The sequence below is a fragment of the Desmodus rotundus genome, chromosome 12 (genome assembly GCF_022682495.2).
Source record: "Desmodus rotundus isolate HL8 chromosome 12, HLdesRot8A.1, whole genome shotgun sequence".
NCBI classification, from domain to species: Eukaryota; Metazoa; Chordata; class Mammalia; order Chiroptera; family Phyllostomidae; genus Desmodus; species Desmodus rotundus.
This window is the reverse complement of record NC_071398.1, coordinates 71,234,335-71,260,670: the sequence shown is the minus strand read 5'-3', so window position 1 is coordinate 71,260,670 and position 26,336 is coordinate 71,234,335. Positions and strand designations below refer to the sequence as shown.

Below are 26,336 nucleotides of genomic sequence, written 5' to 3'. Positions count from 1 at the left end.
GAGCTCTTTCAGCAGAAAAATGTTGGAGAAGCTTCTGGTCATGAACCCTTCAAGAGCTCCAAATAGGATCCTTGATAGAAGGGGGGAAAGTACACCCTGGCCCTTCTCTAGGCCATGGAGAGTCTTTGATCCAACTCTGTTCCAAATGACCTTGGTGGCTGCTCTACTGGCTACTGTTCTTGGTGAGTAACAGACAAGGTTAGATTGGCAATAAACATTCAAGGTCATCCACTAGTCCACTTTTAAGACTGACAAAGAGATACTTAAGGGGTTTTTATTTGCAGAAATCCATCTTCAGCAACCAAGGGTTTATTTGACCAGGATTTTGGGTTTGTTTGAAATTTGGAATTTAAGGGGATTTGGAGTTACTTGAAATTTAGGGGAATTTGCTTTACCCATGAAAGAGGTAATTTTCTTTCTAGCCACTTCTCGCTAGATTTCTTTTCCAGTCATTCCCCAATCTGTCTGCCAGCCATGACTTGAGAAAAATTTATATTAACTATCAGCCTGACTGAACAATTTTCACTGCCAGTGGGTTTACCCAAAATGGACAGGGAAAACAGGATTAAGATTTTTATATTTCAAGGGCTTCATGTTTCTCTCTTTGTATCTTTCAAAAAGTGCAAATTAAAAATGTTATGTTTCTGTTGAGGAAAATTGTAGGGACTTTTGACTTTGCACAAATGCATCTGAGTCAACAGATATGGAAAATCTGACAGGCTGATGAAATCATGTCAGCCATCCTTTTAAAATAAATTATCTCATATATAATAGAGAAAGGATGCAAAATTTCTGCCTTTTATCATCATTTATCAGCAAACATGTATTACTAATTAGTCACTGAATTCACTGAAGCATTGAGATATAATAATAGGAATTATTATTTTTCTTGATTAGAGGAGAAAAGAATGGTTCCTGCTCCAAACATCCTACTACTGAAAACACTAAGATGCTATGTCCCAAGCCACAACTTTTTGTACTCTTTGTCATTTTGGTGTCCAGGTGATTGTGGTTCCCCACCCCATTTATACTTTGCTTCTCCCATAAATGAGTTGAATGAGACAAACTACAAAACTGGAACTGTTCTGGAATACAACTGCCGCCCTGGCTATGGTAGGACCACTTCAAAACGTACTCTTACCTGTATTAAAGGAGGCACGTGGAACTACAATACCTTCTGTGTCAGTAAGTATGATCATTTATTTTTCTTATTTGTGCTTTTCTCTTTTTTGCTAAGTTATCTCAGCAGCAAAGCTTTCTGAATGCAAATGAAAACTTTTGGTCACTAATAAATCACACAGTTTGTCAGTGACTGATTTCAATATAACTGTGTGCCACTTTTGGGAAAACTACAGAGGAACCTACAAAGCCTACAAACAGAGGAACCAAGATGGCAGCATAGGTAAACACACTGCACCTCCTCGCACAACCAGAACTGACAGAGAATCGAACAGCAAGGGGGACTAACACCAAGGAAATAGAAAATAAACATTCATCCAGACTGGTAGGAGGGGCGGAGATGGGCATCGGGGTGGAGAGGACTCGCGTGGCTGTGGCGGGACTGAGACTGGCGGACTGTGGGACAAATGGCGCAGGCAGTCCAAGCACTAGCAGACCCTGCGGCCCCACATTTGCACAGATAAACCCAGAGGGCCGGACTCAGAGTGGTGGAGAATGGGGCAGGCAGAGTGGTGGGTAGCACCCTGCGGCATCACATTCACCCACAGATAAACCGGACTAACGGCGGGCAGCGAAGCAGACCGCACACCCAAGGGCTCCAGCTCGGGGAAATAAAGCCTCAAACCTCTGATTGAAAGCGCCCTGGGGGGTTGGGGAGGCAGCAGGAGAGACTCCCAGCCTCACAGGAGAGGTTGTTGGAGAGACCCACAGGGGCCGAGGGTGTGCACAAGCCCACCCACTTGGGAACCAGCACCAGAGGGACCCAGTTTGATTGTGGGTATCGGAGTGAAAGACTGAAAACCGGAGGAGAGTGAGGCTGGCGCCATTGCTCCCTCTCGGCCCCTCCCCCACGTACAACATCACAGCACAGCCACCAGCGTTACCCCGCCCCGGTGAACACCTAAGGCTCCGCCCCTTAAAGTAACAGACACGCCAAGACAAACAACAACAACAAAAAAATGGCCCAAATGACAGAACACTTCAAAGCTCCAGAAAAAATACAACTAAGCGAGGAAGAGATAGCCAACCTATCGGATGCACAGTTCAAAGCACTGGTTATCAATATGCTCACAGACTTGGTTGAATCTGTTCGAAAAACAGATGAAAAAATGAAGCCTATGCTAAGAGAAACAAAGGAAAATGTACAGGGAACCAATAGTGATGAGAAGGAAACTGGGACTCAAATCAATGGTGTGGACCAGAAGGAAGAAACAAACATCCAACCAGAAAAGAATGAAGAAACAAGAACTTGGAAAAATGAGGAGAGGCTTAGGAACCTCCAGGACACCTTGAAACATTCCAACATCCGAATTATAGGGGTGCCAGAAGGAGAAGAGGAAGAACAAAAAATTGAAAACTTATTTGAAAAAATAATGGAGAATTTCCCCAGTCTGGCAAAGGAAATAGACTTCTGGGAAGTCCAGGAAGCTCAGAGAGTCCCAAAGAAGCTGGACCCAAGGAGGAATACAACAAGGCACATCATAATTACATTCCCCAAGATTAAACGCAAGGACCTACATCCAAGATTACTGTATCCAGCAAAGCTATCATTTAGAATGGAAGGGAAGATAAAGTGCTTCTCAGATAAGGTCAAGTTAAAGAAGCTCATCATCACCAAGCCCTTATTATATGAAATGTTAAAGGGAGTTACCTAAGAAAAAGAAGATCAAAAATAGGAACAGTAAAAATGACAGCAAACTCACAGTTATTAACGACCACACATAAAACAAAAATGAGAGCAAACTAGGCAAACAACTAGAACATGAGGGTTGTCAATAAGGGAGTGGGAGGGGGAGAGGGGGGTAAAGGTACAGAGAATAAGTAGCATAGATGATAGGTGGAAAATAGACAGGGGGAGGGTAAAAATAGTGTAGGAAATGTAGAAGCCAAAGAACTTATAAGTATGACCCATAGACATGAACTATGGTGGGGGGAGGAATGTGGGAGGGAGGGGGGTGGGCAGGATGGAGTGGAGTGGGGGGGGAAATGGGACAACTGTAATAGCATAATCAATAAATATATTTAAAAAAAAGAAGCCTACAAACAAGTAAAATAGAAAAATTAGGAGCTATCTAGTGGCATTGGAGGAACAGACTTTTGTAAGTCTATTTTTTACAATGTTAATTCAATAAATACTTCTTTCAAAAGTTAACTACCAATTCAATTTTAATATATTGAAAACTAGCAGCCAAGATGGAGGCATAAGTGAACACACTGTGCCTCCTCACACAACCAAAAGAAGGACAACAACAATTTAAAAACAAAAAACAACCAGAACTGACAGAAAATCGAACTGTATGAAAGTCTGACAACCAAGGAGATAAAGAAGAAACATTCATCCAGACCGGTAGGAGGGGTGGAGACGGGCAGCCAGGCGGAGAGGACTCGCGGCAGGGAGGCGGCTGGCAGACCCAGCGAGGTGGCAGATTGTGGAGCGGGGCAAGCCAGGCTGCAGCTGACAGACCCCACAAAGTGGTGGCTGGCAGCCCCCACGCCCCCACATTTGCACATAGATAAACCAGGAGGAACAGTGGGGGAGTGAAGCAGACTGCGAAACCCAGGTCTCCAGCACAGGGAAATAAAGCCGCAAACCTCTGATTGAAAACACCCATGGGGTTGAGGCAGCAGTGGGAGAAACTCCCAGCCTCACAGGAGAGTTTGTTGGAGAGACCCACAGGGGTCTAGAGCATGCACAAGCCCACCCACTGGGAATCAGCACCAGAGGGGCCCAGTTTGATTGTGGGTAGTGGAGGGAGTGACTAAAATCCGGCAGAGAGTGGAGCAAGCGCCATTGCTCCCTCTCGGCCCCTCCCACATGTACAGCGTCACAGCACAGCAACCAGCATTACGCTGCCCCCCTGAACACCTAAGGCTCCGCCCCTTTACAAAACAGGCACGCCAAGACAAAAAAAAATGGCCCAAATGAAAGAACAGATCAAAGTTCCAGAAAAAATACAACTAACCAACCAAGAGATAGTCAACCTATCAGATGCACAGTTCAAAACACTGGTAATCAGGAAGCTCACAGAATTGGTTGAATTTGGTTGCACATTAGATGAAAAAATGAAGGCTATGCTAAGAGAAACAAAGGAAAATGTACAGGGAACCAATAGTGATGGGAAGGAAACTGGGACTCAAATCAATGGTGTGGACCAGAAGGAAGAAAAAAACATCCAACCAGAAAAGAATGAAGAAACAAGAACTTGGAAAAATGAGGAGAGGCTTAGGAACCTCCAGGACATCTTGAAACATTCCAACATGCGGATTATAGTGGTACCAGAAGGAGAAGAGGAAAAGCAAGACATTGAAAACTTATTTGAACAAATAATGAAGAACTTCCCCAGTCTGGCAAAGGAAATAGACTTCCAGGAAGTCCAGGAAGCTCAGAATCCCAAAGAAGCTGGACCCAAGGAGGAACACACCAAGGCACATCATAATTACATTATCCAAGATTACACAGAAGGAGAGAATCTTAGAAGCAGCAAGAGAAAAGGACACAGTTACCTACAAAGGAGTTCCCATAAGACTGTCAGCTGATTTCTCCAAAGAGACCTTACAGGCAAGAAGGGGCTGTCAAGAAGTATTCCAAGTCATGAAAGGCAAGGACCTACATCCAAGATTACTGTATCCAGCAAAGCTATCATTTAGAATGGAAGGGCAGATAAAGTGCTTCTCAGATAAGGTCAAGTTAAAGGAGTTCATCATCACCAAGCCCTTATTATATGAAATGTTAAAGGGATTTATCTAAGAAAAAGAAGATAAAAAGTATGAACAGTAAAAATGACAGCAAACTCACAGTTATTAACAACCACACCTAAAACAAAAACAAAAGCAAACTAAGAAAACAACTAGAAAAGGAATAGAATCACAGAAATGGAGATCACATGAAGGGTTATCAACAGGGGATTGGGAGGGGGAGAGAGGGGGAAAAGGTACAGAGAATAAGTAGCATAAATGGTAGGCAGAAAATAGACAGGGGGAGGGTAAGAATAGTGTAGGAAATGTAGAAGCCAAAGAACTTATAAGTATGACCCATGGACATGAACTATGGGGGGGAATGTGGGAGGGAGGGGGCGGGCAGAATGGAGTGGAGTGAAGGGGGGGAAATGGGACAACTGTAATAGCATAATCAATAAATATATTAAAAATATATTGAAAACTAGATTCACTCTTCACAAAATTATAAAAAGTTAAATGGCTAGAAATTGGTACTACAATTTCCAAAGAAACTTCACCGAGAATATCTGCTATACTTGGAAGAAGATGCTGTGATTCTCTCACGTGAGAATAGTTTCTGTGATGTTTTTCCCATAGTAAGGGCGTACAATCTCTACTTTTTTGGTTGTTCCTTTTGTGACCAAGGACTTGCACTTGTGAGTGGTCTAAGTGCGAAGTCCGTGCTGCTGACATGGGATGCAGCAGAGTTCCCTGCTTGGTGTGGTGAACCCTTGACCAGAGGCTCCACCACCACCGTGATCTAACTGACCGTTTTTCTCTGTTGGTAAAATGTACCAGAAAAAAATGAGATCAATTAAAAATTTTTCCTCCAAAGTAAAAATTCAGTGAGCCTGAATCAAAAATAAGTTCCTGATCTTTCTTTCTGGTCTTTCTGGAAGCAAGGGTCAAAGCTAATCAGTCTCCTTTCCTTTTTTTTTTTTTTAAGTATCTTCTATTGATTATGCTATTATAATTTTCCCATTTTTTCTCCCCTTTATTCCCCCTCCACCCTGCACCCCCCAGCCCTCCAGCCTTCCCCCCCTCTTAGTTCATGTCCATGGGTGGTACATATGAGTTCTTTGTCCTCTCTGTTTGCTTTTCTAATGTCCTATCTGTGAGTACCTGCAATCACTTATCCGCATTTTAACTTTTCTTACAGAGAAACAGTGCAGCAACCCAGGAGAATTACATAATGGCCAAGTGATCATTAAGACAAATTACTCTTTGGGATCACATATAGAATTCAACTGTTTAGAAGGGTGAGTACGAGGCCATCTAGAAACAATGCTTTAAAAAATCTTTAGCTAAGGTGTTTATATATTTCAGAAGTAAAACTGATGCAAAAGGTGTATGTGGAATCCTTGCTTTCACTCTCTTACCACCCACCCCATTCATTCCTTGTCCTTAACGGGGATCTACTTTTATTAGTTTTTTAATGTGTCTTTCTAGTGTTTATTTTTACAAATACAAGCTACAAAATTAGTAAATATTTTTATTTTCCACCTTTCAATCACAAAGGTAATTTTTAAATCTTGCTTTGTTTTTTCCTATGAATATATACAGGAGATATTTCCATGTTTGTGTATTAAGAGGTTCTCCATGAATTTCCTTTTACAACTGCATTAAATTTTATTGTGGGATATGTCGTGAATTAATAATCTCTTGTTGATCCATGGGTATCTTCAGTCCTTTGCTATTCTGAACAGTCCTCTGATGAATTACCTAGTCATACATCATTTTGTAAATATGTAGTTCTATCTGTAGGGTAAGTTCCCGGAGCGGGATTTCTGGGTCAAAGAATATATTTTAAAATGTGAAAGGTATTGCAGATTGTTCTCCCGGAGGGTCACATGGTTTTGCAGAGTATGCAAATGCCTGTCTCTCCACAAACTTTCCAGCCAAGTGTGTTGTCAAACTTTGGAAAACTTGTCAATTTTTTAAAATTTTCCAATATAAGAGGTAAAAATAAAATCTCATTATAGTTTCAATGTGTATTTCTCTTACTATGAGTGGTATTGAGCATTTATATGTTTAAGAGATGTTTATATTTATTAGTAAACTATTGGGTATGTTCTTTGCCTACTTTTTTCTCTTGACTTAATTTTTATTCTTAATTTCTAGGGTGTGTTTATAGCAAGATTCCTAGGGTGTGTTTAAAGCAAGACTATATATATATGTATATAATGGGGGAAAAGTAGGTTTACAGCTGTAAGTATGTGAAACCTAGAGGTTTTTCTTGTATTATTATTTATTAATTATTATATTATTTTGCATACAAACAACTGTAAACCCACTTTTCCTATACATACACACACACGAACCTATGAATATTAGGGTTTAGACCTTGTTTCTGATATGAACTGCAACTTTTCTTCAAAGTGTATCAATGCCATTGTTTTGCCTGTATATTCATACACCCATTTCATAGTCATCTACTTATTGAGGCCTTATATGTTTTAATAGCCAATATGGATAGTCCTACTTATTACTCTTTTTTTTCCCAGAATATTTCTAACAATACTTGTTTTTTTTTTTATGGTGAAAATATATTGAGCTATGCATTCATGACTAATTCATTTTCTATATGTGTTTTATAGTTTAATAAAAGTTTTCTTAATGTCAAAAAAATCTTGTTCCCTGTTATAAGCAGTAGTAAACTGACTTTGTATTCTCTCCTCCCTTCCCCATTCTACTCTGTCTTGTTTACCAGTTAATTTATGCCATTTTTATTATCTTAGTATTTATATTTAACATTACTGTTAAATATTCAAATATGCCTATAGCTTGATTTCAGTCCCAACTCCTGCAGATGAGGCAATGAGGGAGTTTATTTTCTGTTCTCTCCTTTATGTGCTATTATTTGTTAGTTATATTCTTTCCATGCCGACAGAGCACAGAACATTTACGTTTCGTTCAGTCACCCCCACCTTTGTTTTTGCTCCAGATCTGCATTTTTAGTGCTTCATGCCAGATGTTTTGTGTTTTCACTTTTGCTAAAATGTCCCACGTCATCGTGCGGTTAGCCACAGTTTGTGGTCCGGGGAGCTCCTAAAAGAAAGGCTCCAAGTGAAAATTGTTAATTGAGTTCTCACAGGTTCAATACCATCTGAGGCCTTGATACTTAAAGGATAATATGACCAGATATAAAGTTCTTGGCTCATAATTTCTTTTCTTGACTATCTTATAAATATTGCTGCATATCCTTTCTAGTGGGTTTAGTAGAGAACTCTGATGCCTACCTGGACTTCTTATTCTTGTGTATGATTTGGCCTTTGGCTGTCCAAAGATACTGTTATTCTTTATCTTTGAAATCTAATAACCCTACTCTTAGTTGTTTTGATACAAACCATTTTGTTTAACTTTTGTTGCTATGTGATATACAATTTTTTAGATTAAAGTGTTATCCTACTTTTGTAACATTTACTTGAAACGCATTTGAAGTAGCTATTTTTGTGTGTGTGTTTATTCTTCACATTCTCGTTAAATTGATTCTCCTCTGCTTGTCATCTATACCTCACATTTTTCTCTAGTCTTTTTTTGTTATATTTGTTTGATTTTGTTTGATTTTCTCACGTTTACCCTATTTTCCTTATTGTGAATGTCTGCTAAGAAGGAAAGTGGGACGATTCAGCACTATGGTGCTGGGGGCCCATTGATGTGTCTCTGTTAGAATAACCAGAAACAGTACTTTTCACTTGTTTCCCTAGCTAGGATAGAAAAAATGCATTTTAAAGAAATTTCAAAATAAAGACACATTTAATTCTCACTGTATTTTGTCTTACTAAAACATTGATTTTCTAAAAATGATTTATTTTCTTTAAGTTATCATTAACTAAACTCGAGGGACTCTTACATGGTTGAAGGCAGCATTTATGTTAGGGTTCAATCATACTGTAGGCTATTCTTTGATGATAGTACACTTTGAAAACATGGTAACAATCATTTTTACTTCCTGTTACCATAATGCACAAGGTCAGAAAGCTTAGATATTGTCGAGAGTATAAAAATGTGGATCCTGGACAGGGAATTAATGGCGTATGGGTGAGGGCAAGCTTCTGGAAATCTAAAGGCAACTGTAAACCAGGGGAGTTTGAACCCAGTTATGTAGCTGGTACTCTTATCCAAACTGCATAACACACACTCAAATGAGTTTTCTTAAATCCTGTACTGTCTTGCTCGAACTCTGGATGAACTCCATGACTGACATTTAATAGATGCTTAATAAGCAGAATAAAAGAACCAATGAACAAACACACACATCTCATGGAAGTGGTGAAATTCTACTGAATGGAGTGCTCAGTGGAAGGTGTTATCTGAGAAAACATTGTTTCTTCACTTTTAATACTGAGTAACAATTCTATTCGATGAGAAGCTTTTATGTCATTTAATTTAGGGTAGGAACAATTCCATTAAAATCTTTGATCCTATTTTATTCAGATATATCTTAGTGGGCCCAACCACTAGTTATTGTGAGATCCAAGATACAACAGTTGGCTGGAGTAATTCTTTCCCAGAATGTGTAAGTAAGTAAAGACTTTCTCTGATTTGACTATAAACTTATACTATTTTAGGTAATAAAACTCCTGTGCATATTTGCTACTTTTTGTATGCTCCATTAGAATTTGCATCATGAATGTGAGATCTCTTTTTTACTTAATCATCCCAGTTGCCCAGTGTGAGTCCCCTCCAGACATCAGCAATGGGAAGCACAACGCTGGAAGTGAAGGCATCTACACATATGGCTCTTCTGTCACCTACAGCTGTGACCCCAGCTTCTCAATGTTAGGTGAAGCTTCCATTTCCTGCACAGTGGAGAATAAAACAAATGGTGTCTGGAGCCCCAGCCCTCCTACTTGTAAAAGTAAGTTGAAGTTGAATTGTTGGATTCTCCTTTGAATTTTTCTCTTTTGTTTAAAGGAACAAGGAAAGTAAATTTACTGGGGTAAATAAAATGATTCAAAGACAAACTACGTATTGCAATAATGAAAGTCATTCATTCGGTCAGCTGATGCTGATGCATGCCGTACCATTACAACACAGTAACAAACAGTGCCGATATCTCATTGGCTGTGCGAAGAAGTTGATTCTCACGCATACCAAGTCTACTGCCAAGTCCAGGAGACTCTAGATGTTAGTTTAGCAACCACCTCAGCATTCCAGGTTGACTCTTGTGATATGTCCACATCAGGAAGCACTTTCACGATGTCTTCAGCAGAAGAAGAGAGAAAAACAAGTTGTGCTCTGGCTATTAAGAACTTTGGCCTGGAAATAACCACATACCACTTTACATTACAGTCTTAAGTCTAAAATTAGTACTAGTGTAGACCCTATCAACCCTAAGGAAATTTGCAAATGTCACCTTTCATCTGTTCAGGAATCCAAGCTGGAAATTTTGGTTAGTACATGTAATGTCAACCACATATGCGTACAGGGTAAGCTAAACCTATTAACCACCAGAAGGTCAGGACCAAGGAAGCAGTAATTGAGGCAAAAGATACATTGTAGTATTGCTAGTTTGCTAATCCTCCTTTGCCACTCGGTGCCTACATAGTATCACTTGTTATGCTGACTCCCTACAGGACCCAATCAAATCAGGGGAGGAAAGCATGATACTGCAAACAGTTCAGTGTGTGGAGTCTAGACTGTAGGAGGTGGGAATGACAAATACTGAGGCTGGAAAGTTAGCAGGGTCAGGTTATAAAGGGCCTCATGTGTTTCTCTCAAGAGTTCAGGATGAAGGTGATAGGGAGGCAGTGAAAGACTGTAACCAGGGGATTTAACGTGTTGCATTTTATTTTATTTTTTAAATATTTTTATTGATTATGCTATTACAGTTGTCCTGATTTTCCCCCTTTGTACCCCTCCGCCCAGCACCTTCCACTCCCTCAGGCAATCCCCCCACCATTGTTCATGTCCATGGGTCATGTGCATAAATTCTTTGGCTACTCCTTTCCCTATACTGTACTTTACATCCCCATGGCTATTCTGTAACTACCTACTTGTATTTAACTCCCTTATTTCTTCACCCATTCTTCCCCCACCCCCACCACCTGGGAATCATCCAAACGTTCTCTGTGATTCTATCTCTGTTCTTCTTGTTTGCTTAGTTTGATTTTTAGATTCAATTGTTGATATATATATAGCCACTTTATTGTTCATAGTTTTGATCATCTCCTTTTCCTTAAATAACTCCCGTTAACATTTCATATAATAATGGATTGGTGTTGATGAACTCCTTTAGGGTTTCTTGTCTGGGAAGCACTTTATCTGCCCTTTGATTGTAAATGACAGCTTTTCTGGGTAGAGCAATCTTGGCCGTAGGCCCCTGCTTTTCATGACTTTGAATATTTCTTGCCAATCGCTTCTAACCTGCACAGTTTCTTTTGAGGATCAGCTGACAGTCTTATGGGAACACCCTGTAGGTAACTAACTTCTTGTCTCTTGCTGCTTTTAAGATTCTCTCTTTATCTTTAACCTTTAGCATTTTAATTACGATGTGTCTTGGCATGGGCCTCTTTGCATCCATCTTGTTTGGGATTCTCTGTGCTTCCTGGACTTGCATGTCTATTTCCTTCTCCAAATTAGGGAAGTTTTCTCTTACTATTTTTTCAAATAGATTTCCAATTTCTTGCTCTTTCTCTTCTCCTGGCACATCTATGATATGAATGTTGGGCCTCTTGAAATTATCTCAGAGGCTGCTTATACTATTCTCATTTTTTAAAATTCTTTTTTCTTTTTGCTATTCTTATTGGTTGTTTTTTGTTCCTTATGTTTCAAATCCTTGATTTGATTCTTGGCTTCATCCGCTCTACTGTTGTTCTCCTATAAATTGTTCTTTATTTCAATTAGTGTATCCTTTGATTCTGACTGGATCTTATGCATGCTGTTGAGGTCCTCACTAAGTTTCTTGAGCATCCTTATTACCAGTGTTTTGAACTCTGCATCTGATAGATTACTTATCTCCATTTTGTTTTGCTCTTTTTCTGGAGTTTTGATCTGTTCTTTCATTTGGGCCATGTTTCTTTGTCTCTTCATTTTGGCAGCTTCCCTGTGTTTGTTTCTATGTATTAGGTAGAGCTGCTTTGACTCCGAGTCTTGGTAGTGTGGCCAAATGTAGTAGGTGTCTTATAGGGTCTAGTGGCACAGCCTCCCCTATCACCCAAGCTGGGAACATGAGGTGTCCCCTTTGTGTGGGCTGAGTACACCCTCCTCTTGTAGTTGAGCCTTGGCTGCTGTTGGTAGATCAGTGGGAGGGATTTACCCAGGCCAGTCAGCTGCAAGGGTTGGCTGTGACCACTTATGATCAACCTCTGCCCTCCGTGGAGGATCAGCTTTGCAGGGGCAGGGTGGTGGTGCTCCAATGTGGTCTGTAGCTGTCCACTGGGTGCGCTGCCCCTGGGACTTCCTGGGTGGTGCAGGCCATGATCAGCCCTTACCTGTGTTTTTCCCGGGGCCACCCTTCCTGAGTTATAAAGCAGTATGAGGTGGCTGCTTCTTATGCTGCACTTGGCAATTTCAGGTGAAGCCAAGCTATGAATCTAGGCTGCTAGTTGTGGGCCTGGGGCTCACTGAGGCCAACTGCTGCTTGTTTGAGAGGATTTAGGAAGTTGTGAAGCATGAGCCAAGACCAGCCATTTTTATGGAAAAGCAGCTTGGGAGGGCCTGTAATTTGGGTGGGGCAGAGTCTCTGGGGATCTCCAAGGGGGGTCAAACAGTAGTAGCCAGGTTGATGGAGTCTCAGATAAGTCATGAGCTTGGTGGCTCTGTGGCAAGAGGGTTTAGACAAGGCACGATGGCCTCTGCTCACCTTGATGCCAGACACTTCAGTTTCTCCCTTTGTGCCACTGGTGCCTTTCAAGCTGCCACCCCAGTGCTGGAGCTCAGAGAGAGTGAGTCTGAGTAGATGAGTCTGTGTGTGGATTCTTTAAGAGGAATTGCTTGGTGCTCCAGAAGTTTCTTCCACTGACTCAATCCCCACTGGTTTTTTCAGCCAGAAGTTGTGGGGACTTATCCTTCTAGCACTCAACCCTGGGGTCAGGGGCTTAGTGTGGGGCTGGGACTCCTCACTCCCAAGATATCCCTCCCAAATTTTTATCCACTACAAGTGGGTGTGGGAGCAGCCTGTTCCGCATCTGTGCCCCTCCGACCAGTCTGGATGGATGTGGTTTCTTTAATTCCATAGTTGTCAGACTTCCATTCAACTCAATTTCTGATGGTTCTGAGTGATGGTTGTTCTATATTTTAGTTGTAGTTTTGATGTGGTTGTGTGAAGAGGTGAGCCATGTCTGCCCATGGTGCCATCTTACGTGTTGCATTTTAGAAAGGTGACTGGCTGCAGAATGGCCGACAATTTAAAGTGGGACAAAATTTAACCCATAGGCACCATCAGGCCAAGAAGTGAAAATGACTTCACCTGTAGGCAGGCAGTGGGCCTGGAGAGAAGTTGAGGGATCATGGAGGAAAAAAGATGGCAGGACTTGACTGAATGCTGTGGGTGGGGCGGTTTGTTCTTTGCTTGTGAGGGTGCAGATCTCTGATGCCTTGGCTGCCTCATCATCATGAATGTTATATAATTACCATTGGCCACTGACCTACCACCAAAATCATTCAGGAAAGTAGGTTATTATAAGGGAAAGATTTGAGAACTTGGAGGAATGTCTTTCTTCTGGGTTATATATGGCTAGTTTTTCTTGAGAAAAATGAGGAAGTTGGAGTTACCCACAATCATCTGATAACAGAACAAACGTGATGGGATCTCATTTTACTGAGACTTATAAAAAGTTGAAATTATATATATGCTTTTAAAAATGTTTTCCTTGTGTCTACTTGATATGTGTACTATGTCAGGCTTTTGTGTTATTCTTAGAACTGGATTAACAATAGCACTAATATCCTTATTGCCATTTCTCTTTACAATTCACCTGTATTTTTTTTATGATTCTTTAGAAATCAGCTGTTCTAAGCCAAATGTTAAACATGGAAAGATACTCAGTGGATTTGGACCCAACTATAAGTACAAAGACTCGATTTCATTTGATTGCAATAAAGGTTTTATCCTCAAAGGCAGCAAAGTAATCCACTGTGGAGCTGATAACAACTGGTATCCTCCTCCTCCCATTTGTGAGATCAGTAAGTATGGACCATAAAGGAGTTTCAATGTTTGGCATCTAATGGTACCCAGGCCCTGGCCAGGTAGCTCAGTTGGTTAGAGCATTGTTTCAATGCATCAAGGTTGTGGGTTCGATCCCTGATCAGGGCACATATAAGATTCAACCAATGAATGCATAAATAAATGTAATAAGAAATCAATCTCTCTCTCTCTTTCTCTTTCTCACTCTCTCTAAAATCAATACATTAAAAAAAATTTTAAGATACCCAGAAATGTTGGTGAGGGAACATTTGTATGCCTAAGCCCACTTGAATCACAGTAAAATTTTAAATTTCGATAAATAATTTTCTTTATTTTTTTCTTGTTGGAAAAAAGGCTGATAACTGATTACAGTACACTGTGCAAGGTCATATAACATCATATAAGGCTGCCCCATGCAGTCGTGCAGGCTGTACACACTCCCTAAGGAGAAACAGTAGCACAGCAGATGTTGTGGGTTAGTATATTTATTTCCAAAAGTTTTCTTGCAGTTGATAGAAATTTTTTTTGTTCTAAAAAATTGTATTATGATAATTTTTTTGAAAGATAAATAATAAAGTATCCTGAGGGAAAAATGGGGTTTTTTTGTAACTTGTACAAAACTATTGTATGAACTAACTATCATCGTCACATCCTGAACTCATATGGATATTATAAACTCATATGGATTGTTAAAAATAACAAATATGATTTTACTTATATGTGGCATCTCAAGAACAAAATAATTAAACAAACAAAATAGAAACAGGCTCATAGATACAGAGAACAGACTGATGTAAGTAAAGGGGCTTAGAGGGTTGAAGGGATTAAGTAGTGCAAATTGGTAGTTACAGAATAGTCATAGGAGTGTGAATTCAGCATAGGAAATACAGTCAATAATATTGTAATAACTATATATGGGGCCAGGTGGGTACTTAAAATTTGGGGGGGACCACTTTGTCAAGTATATAATTGTCTAACCACTATGCTATACACCTGAACCTAATACAGAATATTGAGTGTAAACTATAATTAAAAATAAAAAAAATATTATAAAGAGTAATAATGATAACTTGGCACCATTCTAGGTATATAACAAGAATTTACTCAATGAATCCTCCCAAGATTTGTGGACACTATCATTATACTCATTTTACAGATGAGAAATCTGTTTACCGAGGTTAAGTGACTTCCCCAAGATCAAACAACTAGAAATGGGAGGAAGCCACCTATGCCTTGAACTCTTACTTTTACCCTCATTAAATGTTGAGAACCTTACCCTGGGAGCTTCTGGAATAATGGTGTAAACATTTCAGAAAACCTCTCTCCCAGCTAATAAGTGGTCATAATTAGCAAAGACAACCATTTAAGATCTCTGGAGACTAATCAAAGGAATTAAAAGAAATTAATAAGCATTTATCTAACATAATCTATAGAGACTTGGAACAAACAGTGGAAGATATTACAATGGAGCTAGGGTATGTACCCAGGGCCAACAGTCTTGTGGGAGAACTGTTGACAGTGGACTCATGCATGGCAAATCCCATCTTCCCCAAATTGCTGGGATGCAATAGTTATTGAGTGGATTTGGCTTCCAGTGAACATCTTGTGATAGCATTTTTCAAAGCCCAGGCTTCAGGTGGCAGCAGCCAGACATTAGTGTCTGCTCCTCAACCCTGACCTTTATTACATAGGGAGAATCCAAGTGGGGCACCTGGTGACAAATTCAGGTGCCCTTTCCTGCCTTGCAGCCAAATGCCATCTCCCATCACTGGCTGTGGGATATCTACACTAGGTGGTGGGCACAGCTGGGTGACAGTACCAGTTCTTATCTCCCCCGCTCCTTCCACAGCTCCAACTTGGCAGATGTGTGCATTATATTCCCATATATGAATCAGTAGTATTGGGAAAGTGTAAAGATGACAAGACACAAGTCAAGGCTCAGAAGTTGCTTGGAGTTTGTCTTTGATCAGCCCTTTAGTGATGAAGGGCCCGGTGTCATCTGGATGAGGGGAATGACTTATTTTTCCCAATCAGTCAGGAAATAAGAAAGATTTGTCTGGGACAAATCCCAGATGTGTTTTCCAGACACATCCATCTAGCAAGCCTAATGCTTCAATTCAGAGATGAAACTTTCTGAAGTACAATAAGGAGCAAGGAGAATTAACATTTGTGTAGTTGGTAGGACTCACAGAAACCATTTCATGATGTGTAGTAAGAACTTCTCTGGTGTTGTACACGTGTCTATTTGGGCACGTGTCTGTGTGTGCTTTCTGGTGTGGCTGATTCATTAGCCATGGAAGACTGGGTAATCCCTGAATGAACACATGACACCTTTTGATAGGACATGCTCACTGATCATGTTGCATCCTTAGTAACACTGTCCTTTTCCATGGTTCTTTCATGAACAGATAGTTGCACTGACTTACCAGATATCCCACACTCTTCCTGGGAAACACGTGGCTACCACAGACCAGTGAAAGACGAAACGTACAGAGTTGGATATGTATTGAAGTACCGCTGTCACCCTGGCTATAAACCAGCTGGAAATAAGCCCACGACTGTGATTTGTCAGCAAAATTTTAGCTGGACCCCATATACAGAATGTGAGGGTGAGTTCCTGTTTTTAAAATCTCTTAGTGTATTAAATGCCAGCACATGATAAGATTTTCTACCATAAATGAATGTAATTGTATTCCTTAAGATAAATTTATAATTCTATTAATTCAATAGAATGACTATTGAAGGACTTATTGAATGACTATTAGAATGACTTATTGTCAGAAGAGACCACGAAGGTCTTGAAGTTTGAGGCGCTGAGAAATTATAACCTTCTCTTATCCCTTATCCCAGGTTTAGAAGTCAAACGTTATGCTAAGTATTAGCTTCATTACTGATAATGGTAGATGGAGAACACAGTTTAACTTTGCCAGAGTCAGACATCCATCAGCACTTTTCATTGTAATGTAGATTTTGGGGTGCTTGATAGATGGAAGTCTGTGAAAGAGTCATGAACTCAGCCAGCTGCAAGGTGACCTGTGCCTCATGTCTCTTGAGCATGGGACTGTGGGCTAAAAGAGCTGGGTCCTGGGACTGCAGGCTCACAGAGCTGGGTCCTGGCAGACAGACCCCGACACAGTATTCTTGCCTCACTAGGATAGAAGGGAGACTCTCCAGTCTCACTAGTAGAAGATGTCCCTTTGTTTTCTGAGAGGAGTGAGGGACTGAGACACGGGTGGAAGCAATTTTGTGAGCCTTCCTGGAATTGACAAGAGAGGAAGAAAATGCTTCCTTCAACACATCTATCAGAACCTTGCTGTTTCAGAGGTGAAGACACTGAGACCCAGAATACAGGAAACTTTATTCTACAGATTAGAATTTGAAAAACATGTGAAATGCATAAATAATGAATAGTTTAGGCCAACCTGTTGAAAGATCATTTATTTCACATTAGGACTAATGGCTTAATTGCAATTATTCAGACTCATTTTGCAGAAATAGAATAAAAGATTTTAACAAAATTACTGAATTAAAAATATACTTAACAAAAATTATTGCCACCACTTAAATAACAAAGTACTGATTCATACAAGCCTTTGAGGATCCTCTTTAAAGAATAAGAAACAACAAAAGTTAAATTAATTAATATATTAATTAAATACTACTGTATAAATGTTTATACATGTTTAAAAAACTACTTTTAAATTGTATATGTACCATAATCTTATCAGTTTAATTTTTTAATAAATGATCATTTTAACCATTTAAAAAGCAAAAGTGAAATGGCATTTATCCAATTTAACATAAAATCTAATTAAATATGAATTTGGATTCATGAGTTGAATATTTAAATATATTTTCTACAATGTAAAGCATTACACAAAAGTTGTTACAATTTAGAAGCCATGTGACTGTTGGGTATTTTTATTATAATTCATAAGCAAATGAGCGCTGGGAGTATTGGAGTATGATTGCAAGACCGCACTGTAGTGTTAGTCAAGCTCCTGATACAGAGAATATTGTACTTTCTTCTGATTTTTCCTTACCTCAAACAACATCTTGTTCTATCTGAAAGTATTTCTACTGATGAAAAATTTTATATCCTTATATCAGATCTAATTGCATTAAAAATGAAAGAATCTGAATAGTTGTTTCTCTTAAATTTGGTGTCAAAAAAGAAAAATCCTTGCCATAGCAATATTTAAATTTATTTCTAAGCATTCACTGTCAGATAGATATAAACTTTTGAGAACATTCTTCCTTCCGTGACTGGGGAAGTATAAGTTATTTGAAAGCTCAATAATGATGTGACCCTAATGAAGCCATAAGGAGATAAATGTTATTTGTCATTGCTCTTGAATAATTTTGAAAGTTTACATTTTCATACAGGTTTAATCCAACTTCTCATTTTGGAGATTCCTAATGGAATTATTTAGTTGGAGGGAAATGACTGGATTGGACTATAGCAAATGAGAGACAAAGAGGGAGGACACAAAGTGTCTTGCATACCCTTGTCTATTCCCCCAATTTCTCTCTGTGGTGAGCTCTTCCAACAGTGGAAGAGATTGTCAGCCATAGGAGCCTCCTCATGGTGATTTACTAACCATTAGCCTCACTTTTTATTTTTTAGAGGTATGTTGCCCAGTACCAGACATGAAGAATGGCAAAATCACTCACCAGAGAAAGAACAGTTTGGCCAATCACTGTGACTATTTCTATGGAGACTTGCTTTGGTATTCATGTCATGGGAGACAACACATTGAAGCTTCCTGCCAAGCAGATGGCACCTGGAGTCCTGAAACACCAACATGTGATGAGAGTAAGGGCTTATGGAATTATGTTATTTTATAGTTTCTTCATAACAACGTAATGCAGATTATAAAGGAAAGGTTTCAAATTAGGTAAAAGAATTTGTATGATTCTTGGAGTAGATATTTGTTTAAAAACACTATCCCTGGTCCAAATTTGTCTTTTTCCCCATATGGGTTGTTCCCATTCTCTTGACCTTCCTGGTTTCCTTTCCTGAATCAGTGAAATTAGGCCAGATCTAATAGATCAGGCAGATTTCTGAATTATTGCATTCTGTTTCTTGGAATTTATTCTCTTCCCTTCTTTTTGGGCCATATGCATTAACCTGTAGAACAAGACTTACTCAAACGTATTTGAACTGCTTTTCCAAACTTGCATCCTGTCTTCTGCTACCTGTAAGCCTTCTTAGGTCTTTCTCTCACTGTGAAATGCCTGCCTCTCTCTCACCAAGAGCACTTAAGTGTTAAACATAATCTGTCCTTGTCCCATTGCTTTTCCATAACCCTGTCTATCCATGATCAGGAACAATTACCACTGCCTGAACAGTGAGTCACTATTTCTTGCCTTGTGAAAAGAAGGAGCCCAAAGTGACCAGACATCAGTTGCAGTTGGGAAATCCATGAGAATCTTATCTCCCCTGGTAGAAGTGTTTCCTCTTTGCCAACCAGGACCTTTCTCTCTGCAGATCCCACACTCCCCAAATGTTCAGTTAGAGTGATTATAAGTGGGGCTACTCATGCTTTTAAGTCTTTTGGTTTCTGGGCTCGTGGACTTTATTTTATTGGGGACCCAGTACTATATAAAGGCTGATCTTTGACTTAAAGCGAATACTGTTCTGGAAGATGTTGTAAGTAATATTGTGAAGTTCCATTGTTGTAAAGTGTTGTCTCCTAACTAGCACTTCAGCTAAGCCTTTAACAGGCTATTCCAATGTTCTAACTGGTCTACAGGTTTGGGGTGACAGAGTCTATAATATAGCTAGCGCATTTCATGGCTGTGTCGCAATACCATACCTCTGTTGCTGAGAATGGCTGTTATAGGTGCGTGTTGTGGGACCTTATGCCAATTGTTCAAACACCCTGTAATCCTTCAGGTTAAAGGGCTGGCTGAAATCCTGCAGGCAAGCAAGGCAAACCCGTACCTGTCTATTTCTGTCAGGATAAATGGCTGCCCCATCCAGGTGGAAGGGGACCCAATATAGTCATCTTACTACCAAGTGGCTTTTTGGTTGTCTCAAGGGATGGTGTCATATCAGGGACTTAGCATTGTTGCTGGCAGGTTGGGTATTTGGGGACAGCAATAGCTAGTCAGCCTTGGTAAGTAGGAGTCCATGCTCTTGGGGTGATGCTTGTCCTTCATCCATGCCACCATGGCCACTTTATCCCTTTATTCTTGTGACGGCCCTGCTGAAGCCAGTGATAGAGGATGGCTGACTTCAATTGGCTGAGGCATTATTTTCTACTTGGTTGTTTAATGGACCTTCAATTTTGGGTTCTTTGCTGGTATTAATGTGCAAAATAAAAGCTTGACACTTCCTGGCCATTCCCATGTGTCCAGTCACCTACTTCTACCCCCAAATCTCATTGTCACCAATTTTCAATCTTTGTCCTTCAGGGCTCTGACAGATAAGCCATTCATTTCATATCATAAGCTCTAATTTAGTCTACTCTTAGGCCACTTCTTTTTTCAAAAAATAAAATGGCCAGATGTACCACCTAAAGCTCTGCCTATCAGAAAGGTTTCCTCTTACTACTGACTTATGAGACCACCTGGATTGGGCTCTAATGCAACTTCCATCCAGTTTAGCCTGCATACACATACCAAAATATTCATCTGGGAACCAGAGTCAGTCAGGCTTTCCTCTGCTCTATCAGTTGGTTGTAATGAATTCCCCATACAGCCATACATGTGAGCCACAGGAGAGGCACTAGTACCAGCAAGATGTGGGCTCCTTGTTTGTGCAGCTTGCTTGTGCCCTTTGGTCTTGCCAGCGCTCAACCCCAGATGCACCACTTCCATCTTATAATGGATTGTTGTCTGCCTGCCCTTGTAACTTGATGGGTCTGGCAGGCCTAGCTCATGATGAGTGATTCTGGCTGCATGGTCACTTAATGACCCAAGGGCAGAAGCTGTCTCTATCATGACTAAGTAACATGCCAGGAATTATATTTCAAAGAGTATAATTCTCTGCTGCAGTGCATGGCCTTGCTTCAGTATTTCAAGGGTCTATGGTGTGATTGTCCCACTGACATTTGCACCTTTTCCTACCATAGCCAGCTCTTCACACTGGGCTCTGCAGGATCCTAGGACCAAGTGACAGGAATGGTTTCACTGCTGACTGGACTTGCCACAGAGGCCTCTCCCAACTTGGGCCCCATTCAAACCTGACTATCTTTTGTGTCCCCTGGCATAGGGGTTGGAATAGTATTCCCAAGTATGGAACATGCTGCCTCTAGAATCTGAAAAGGCCTGCTAGCCTTTGTGACTCCTTCTTTGTGGCGGATGTGCAACGTACAATAATTCAACTTCAGTTTAGATGGGATAGCCTCGCATGCTCTGAACCCTGGACCTCTACCAAGGTTACTGCTGTGGCAAACTCCTTCATCATTACCTTCTATACTCTGTAGCACCACCACATGAATTGAAAAAACCAAACCTTTTTCATCTTGTTTTTCCTGTGTCTCCTTTACTACTCAACGGAACACTGACAACATGTATGGTCACCAAATGTGAGTGGCTTTCCCCACACAGTTCTCGATCCTCCAATTAACTCGATCATGACACTATTTACCTGGAAGTAGTGTCAGATCCCACAGGTTAAGGGCTCACTCCACAGGACTGGTCTCACCCCCCTGCAGATACCAGTCACAAGTAGTAGGTCCCCAGATTGCCCCCAACTTCTGTCTGATTTGGCTACAAATCAGAGGTTCTTTGACCCCATCCTTGGGTTTAATTAATTTGCTAAAGAGGCTCACAGAGCTCAAGGAGATACTTAATTTACCAATTTATTAAAGGATATGATAAAGGATACTGATGAAGAGCCAAGCGAAGAAATACATAGGGCAAAACCCAGGAGGGCCCCAAACATAGAGCGCCTGTGCCTGTGGAGTCGGGGGTGCTTCACCCACCTGGAAGCTCTTCAACCCCCTACTGTTGGGACTTTACGGAGGCTTCCTCATGTAGGCATGATCAATTTTTAATTCTGTTGTGAGGCTCTCTCTGGAATGTAGGAAAATTCCAAGTTTCTAATCTTTGCTTGGTCCTTCTGGTGACCAGCCCCAACCAGGAGCCCACCCAGAGTGACTTCATTAGAACAAAAGATGCTTCTAGTGCTCTTTTCAGGTAGGAAATTACAAGAGTTTTAGGAGTTCTCTGTCAGAAACTGGGGGCAGATATATATCTATATATCTATATCGATATAGAAATATATATTTCTATATATAAATATTTATAAATATATAGAAATATATATTTCTATATCGATATAGATATATATTTTCTGCTATCTCATATCATGCTCGCTTCTTTTTGCTCCTTCAGTAGAATTAACATGACACCATTAATATAGTGCATTGATAAGATAGTATTTGGATGTCCGGATGCTCACAATAACTTCAGGTTCAATTATAGGAGGGGCATGTGCGTTATCATTGCCCAGGGATAAAACTGAAAATGGATGATCCTGATCCTTTGATGAGTATGCGAACTGTTTCTGATGTTCTTTTCTAATAGGATGGGAAAGAAGCCCTTTGCCAAATCGGTGTCCTCATTTACCTGAATGCATGTTAGTCTGCCGTAGCAAAGATACCACATCTAGTAGAGTGGCTGCAATAGGGGCTCAAGTTTTGAGTTTTCAATATTCTACTATAATTCTCCAGAATTCTAATATCTGTAGCAGACCGATGGGGGAAATAAAATGGAGATATGATGGAGATGACCACACCTGCATCCTTAGTTCTTTGAGTGGCACTAATTTCTCCTTTTTCATATATGTAATTTATTGAGGCGACATTGGCTAATATGATATATATTTTAAATTGACTTTCTTTGCTTCAGGAAGGAGGAGCCTAGTAAGATCAATGGATTCTACTTGGTTTTTGTGGCTATGATTGCTCTTAACTCATAGATCAGTGACCCAATATGGAGATTGAATTAACTACCAATTTTGTTTACTCAGATTATACTTGTAAAGATAATGGAAATATCACCATGTTGGTCTAATACAGTGCCATGATGGTTCATTCTGAGGCTTGCAGGGGGGTGGCTTAGGAACTTGGCTTTGGCTAAGTGATCCTGTGAACAGAGAAGATGACAGGACAGGACAAAGGCTCCTATAAACAATACAGATTCTGGGATGTGTTATGTTTTATATTCTATAAGCTCAAGCTCTCTCTCTCTCTCTCTCTCTCTTTTTTTTTTTGTCTTACCACCAAGGTTGCTCTTATCCTCCTCTTATTGCCCACGGACGCTATACACAAAAGTCTTCATACATAGGTTGGAATCAACATAAGGAGGCTACATATCAATGTGACGAAGGATACACTCTGGTTGGAGAGGCCACACTCTCCTGCAGTAATTCACGCTGGTCAGCTCCGGCCCCTCGATGTAAAGGTAACTCCAGCCCATGGCTAAGTGGGTGGAATGGTATTGGAGGGATTGAGAATAAAGTTTCTTTCTAGCCAGAAGCAGAACAAAAACATTTGGCTTGATTTATTTTAAATAATTATTATATTTAGATGGTACCCAAAACAAAAAAATTCAAGGGGCACACAGGAACATGAATCTCTCTTATTTCTTTATCCCAGTTACAAATTTCAGCCTTCTTAGGCAGCCCCAATTCCCACTTGCTTGCATGTTTCTGGAAGTAGTCTACAGACTGTAAATTCTCTGAGTGTAGCTGTGGCCTGTAGCAAAATCTCCATGGAAACTTGCTCTAGCATGAATGCAGACTCTCATAGGATAATTCCAAATACCGGGAAGTGGTGGGTATTTCCATCTGGGCCTCACACAGGGCACCACCTGCCCATGATGGAGGCATGTGGTGGGGGACTCCCAGTTTGCCAACCTGTTGTAGGACAGGAGCAGTCAAGATCAGGTCCGATTTTTACATGCCCACAGGTTTAATATCACTTTGCCATCAACGCCTCCAGGAATCATTTGCCACCATTGTTGCCATTGCACACAGGAGAATGATAGGAAAGAAGGAAGATTCCATCCCTAGTGTCTTGTGTGGATCGCAGTATGAGGAATAGTTGCATTGACAGCTGAGAATCTGGGGTCATGTGACTTTTTAATGCCCTGTCATGTTATTTAGAAATGTTATGTCTTGAACAAGTTTCTTAACCCCTCTGTATCTCATTTTCTCCTGGATAAATGGCAATAATAACAGTGCTCATTTCATAGAGTGAAACTTAAATGAGACTTAAGTGAGACTTAAATGAGAAAATCACATAAAATGCTTAGCCCGGACGACTGCATGAGCCAATCCTCAATGAAAATGGGAACTAATATCATTGCTATCAAAACAGGAAAATATAAAATAATTAGAAGCACCTACATGTAGTTCATTTTAATATCCTAGTCTGTTATCATGTCTTTTTTCTTAAATTTACAGATTGCTTAACTGTGCTTTCATTGTAGCTCTGTGTCCAAAACCAGAGGTAGAGCATGGAAAGGTGTTTGGGGATGAGGATCAGTTTGTTGAATCTGAAAATGTCACCATCCAGTGTGATTCTGGCTATACCGTGGTTGGTCCCCAAAATATCACCTGCTTAGAGAGCCATACCTGGTATCCAGAGGTGCCCAAGTGTGAGTGGGTAAGTGGAACAATTCAAGGAAGTTCCTGTGCTACCAAACCCTAAAAATAGTGCCACCTCAAAGCACTGTCCCAGCCACCAAAGGTGAGATCTGACCTGCCGGGATTGGTTCCTGAGTCATTCAAAAGAGCTCTCTTGTTTTCCCTGGAAGCACTCTCGGCATTTAGGGTGGCAAGCTGTCCTACTCTCACTTGAGAACAGGAAACGCCAAGCCCCTTACGGAGAGGACGTTGTCAGAGGCCTGGGAGCACTGACTCCTAACTTTCCTTTTCTAGACTGTACAATACACTGTGTTCGGTTTGGGGATGGTTGGCCAAAATAGCTCTGTCCCACAGAGGCCTTCTGGGAAGCTGTCTCAGAACAGGTCTAAATCGCTCAGGGGAAGACTATAGTGGGGCCGAGGTGCGTTCTGGTTTCCTGCTCACCCATCAATCCCGGCGTTGGTCTGGGACCTGATCCTGTAGTCCTGCCATTGACATGATCAGGGGAGAAGCGTCTCGACCACACTCACCAGCTCTTTCTCTTTTAGGAGATCCCTCCAGGCTGTGAGCAAGTTCTAGCAGGCAGAAAACTCATGCAGTGTCTCCCGAGACTGGAGGATGTGAGAACAGCCCTGGAAATTTATAAATTGTCCTTAGAGATTGAAATCCTGGAACTACAGAGAGAGAAGATGAGGAAATCCACTCTGGAGTCGTCACCGTGATTTTTCCCGGAAGAGGGAGGAAAAAGTGCCCTGCTGCGTTCAGTTCAATCTGGATCGCTGCAGTCCAGCAACTCTACCGTCCCACTGGCACCAACATTCATTGTAATGAATATCTAGAAAGGCTAATTTACTGATGTTTTTGCTAGTGCTTTGAGATTATAGAATTATTGATTATCTTGTGGCTCATATTTTTGCCCTTTTTGGACACTAATTGCACATTTTTCTATTAAAATTTAGTTATCAAACACAATTTTGTCTTTGTGATCATTAGGACTTTGTGACATAAGGTCCATAAACAAACCCATTACATAAAGTTAATACATTTATTTTATTGCATGGATCTGGAATATGGGCTTGGCTTCACATCAGTTACATTTCCCTAAATGGCCTTTACTCCACAGTCCCACATGTGCAAATCACTCAGGCCCTCAGAGTGTCAACACACCCCAAAGCCTTGTCCGTTCTTTCCTATCTGAAGGGAGTTATTCCATTTTCTAAACCCCATACGCTTGGTCTGTGGCTCACTATGGCTACCTCCCGACTTTTCCCTTACACAAAGGACATTTATGATGGTGCCTGACCCACTCATTTCATCCCCAGAGAACAAACCCTGAAAGACTGATGAACATGAAACCCACATGGCAGCCACCTGTGCATTTCCAAGCCTTTCATCTGATGCCTTCATTTTCTTTAATAGGAATGTGAAAAGCCTTGAGTTCCTATCTCACATGTGAGGAGAAACCCCATACCAATCACCTTTATATCTTGGGTCATTTTGGAATCTTTGTTCCTTCCACTCACCACTTCCTCCAACTTTGCTTCTCCTGAAACCTCTCTCTCTCTCTCTCCTTCATATCTCAGATTCCTTGGTTGTCTCATCTCTCTTTTGTACACAGAACTCTATGGGGAATATTAGCTTCTTTTGTTTAATTACTCTGCATATACTGCTGTGAGGCTATGGTGTATAGCAGCATTTCACTGAATG

General features: G+C 40.6%; 1 protein-coding gene across 4 annotated transcripts in view; it reads left to right on the top strand.

Moving 5' to 3' along the window:
• C4BPA (complement component 4 binding protein alpha) overlaps window positions 1-25,601 on the top strand; it is a 31,529-nt gene extending 5,928 nt beyond the window's left edge. For 2 of the 4 annotated variants that reach the window (XM_024572657.3, XM_071219785.1), the window contains 11 exons: window positions 16-182; window positions 1,003-1,185; window positions 6,056-6,155; window positions 9,334-9,419; window positions 9,563-9,757; window positions 13,843-14,025; window positions 16,435-16,635; window positions 18,654-18,842; window positions 23,267-23,443; window positions 24,473-24,648; window positions 25,178-25,601. In XM_024572657.3, coding sequence (XP_024428425.2) covers window positions 20-182; window positions 1,003-1,185; window positions 6,056-6,155; window positions 9,334-9,419; window positions 9,563-9,757; window positions 13,843-14,025; window positions 16,435-16,635; window positions 18,654-18,842; window positions 23,267-23,443; window positions 24,473-24,648; window positions 25,178-25,351 — 1,827 coding nt within the window. In that variant the 5' untranslated portion in view covers window positions 16-19 and the 3' untranslated portion in view covers window positions 25,352-25,601. Of the gene's footprint in view, window positions 1-12; window positions 183-1,002; window positions 1,186-6,055; window positions 6,156-9,333; window positions 9,420-9,562; window positions 9,758-13,842; window positions 14,026-16,434; window positions 16,636-18,653; window positions 18,843-23,266; window positions 23,444-24,472; window positions 24,649-25,177 lie in introns of all 4 variants that reach the window. The other 2 variants (XM_045183038.2, XM_053915926.1) reach the window with 1 other exon arrangement.
• Window positions 25,602-26,336: the final 735 nt, after the last annotated feature.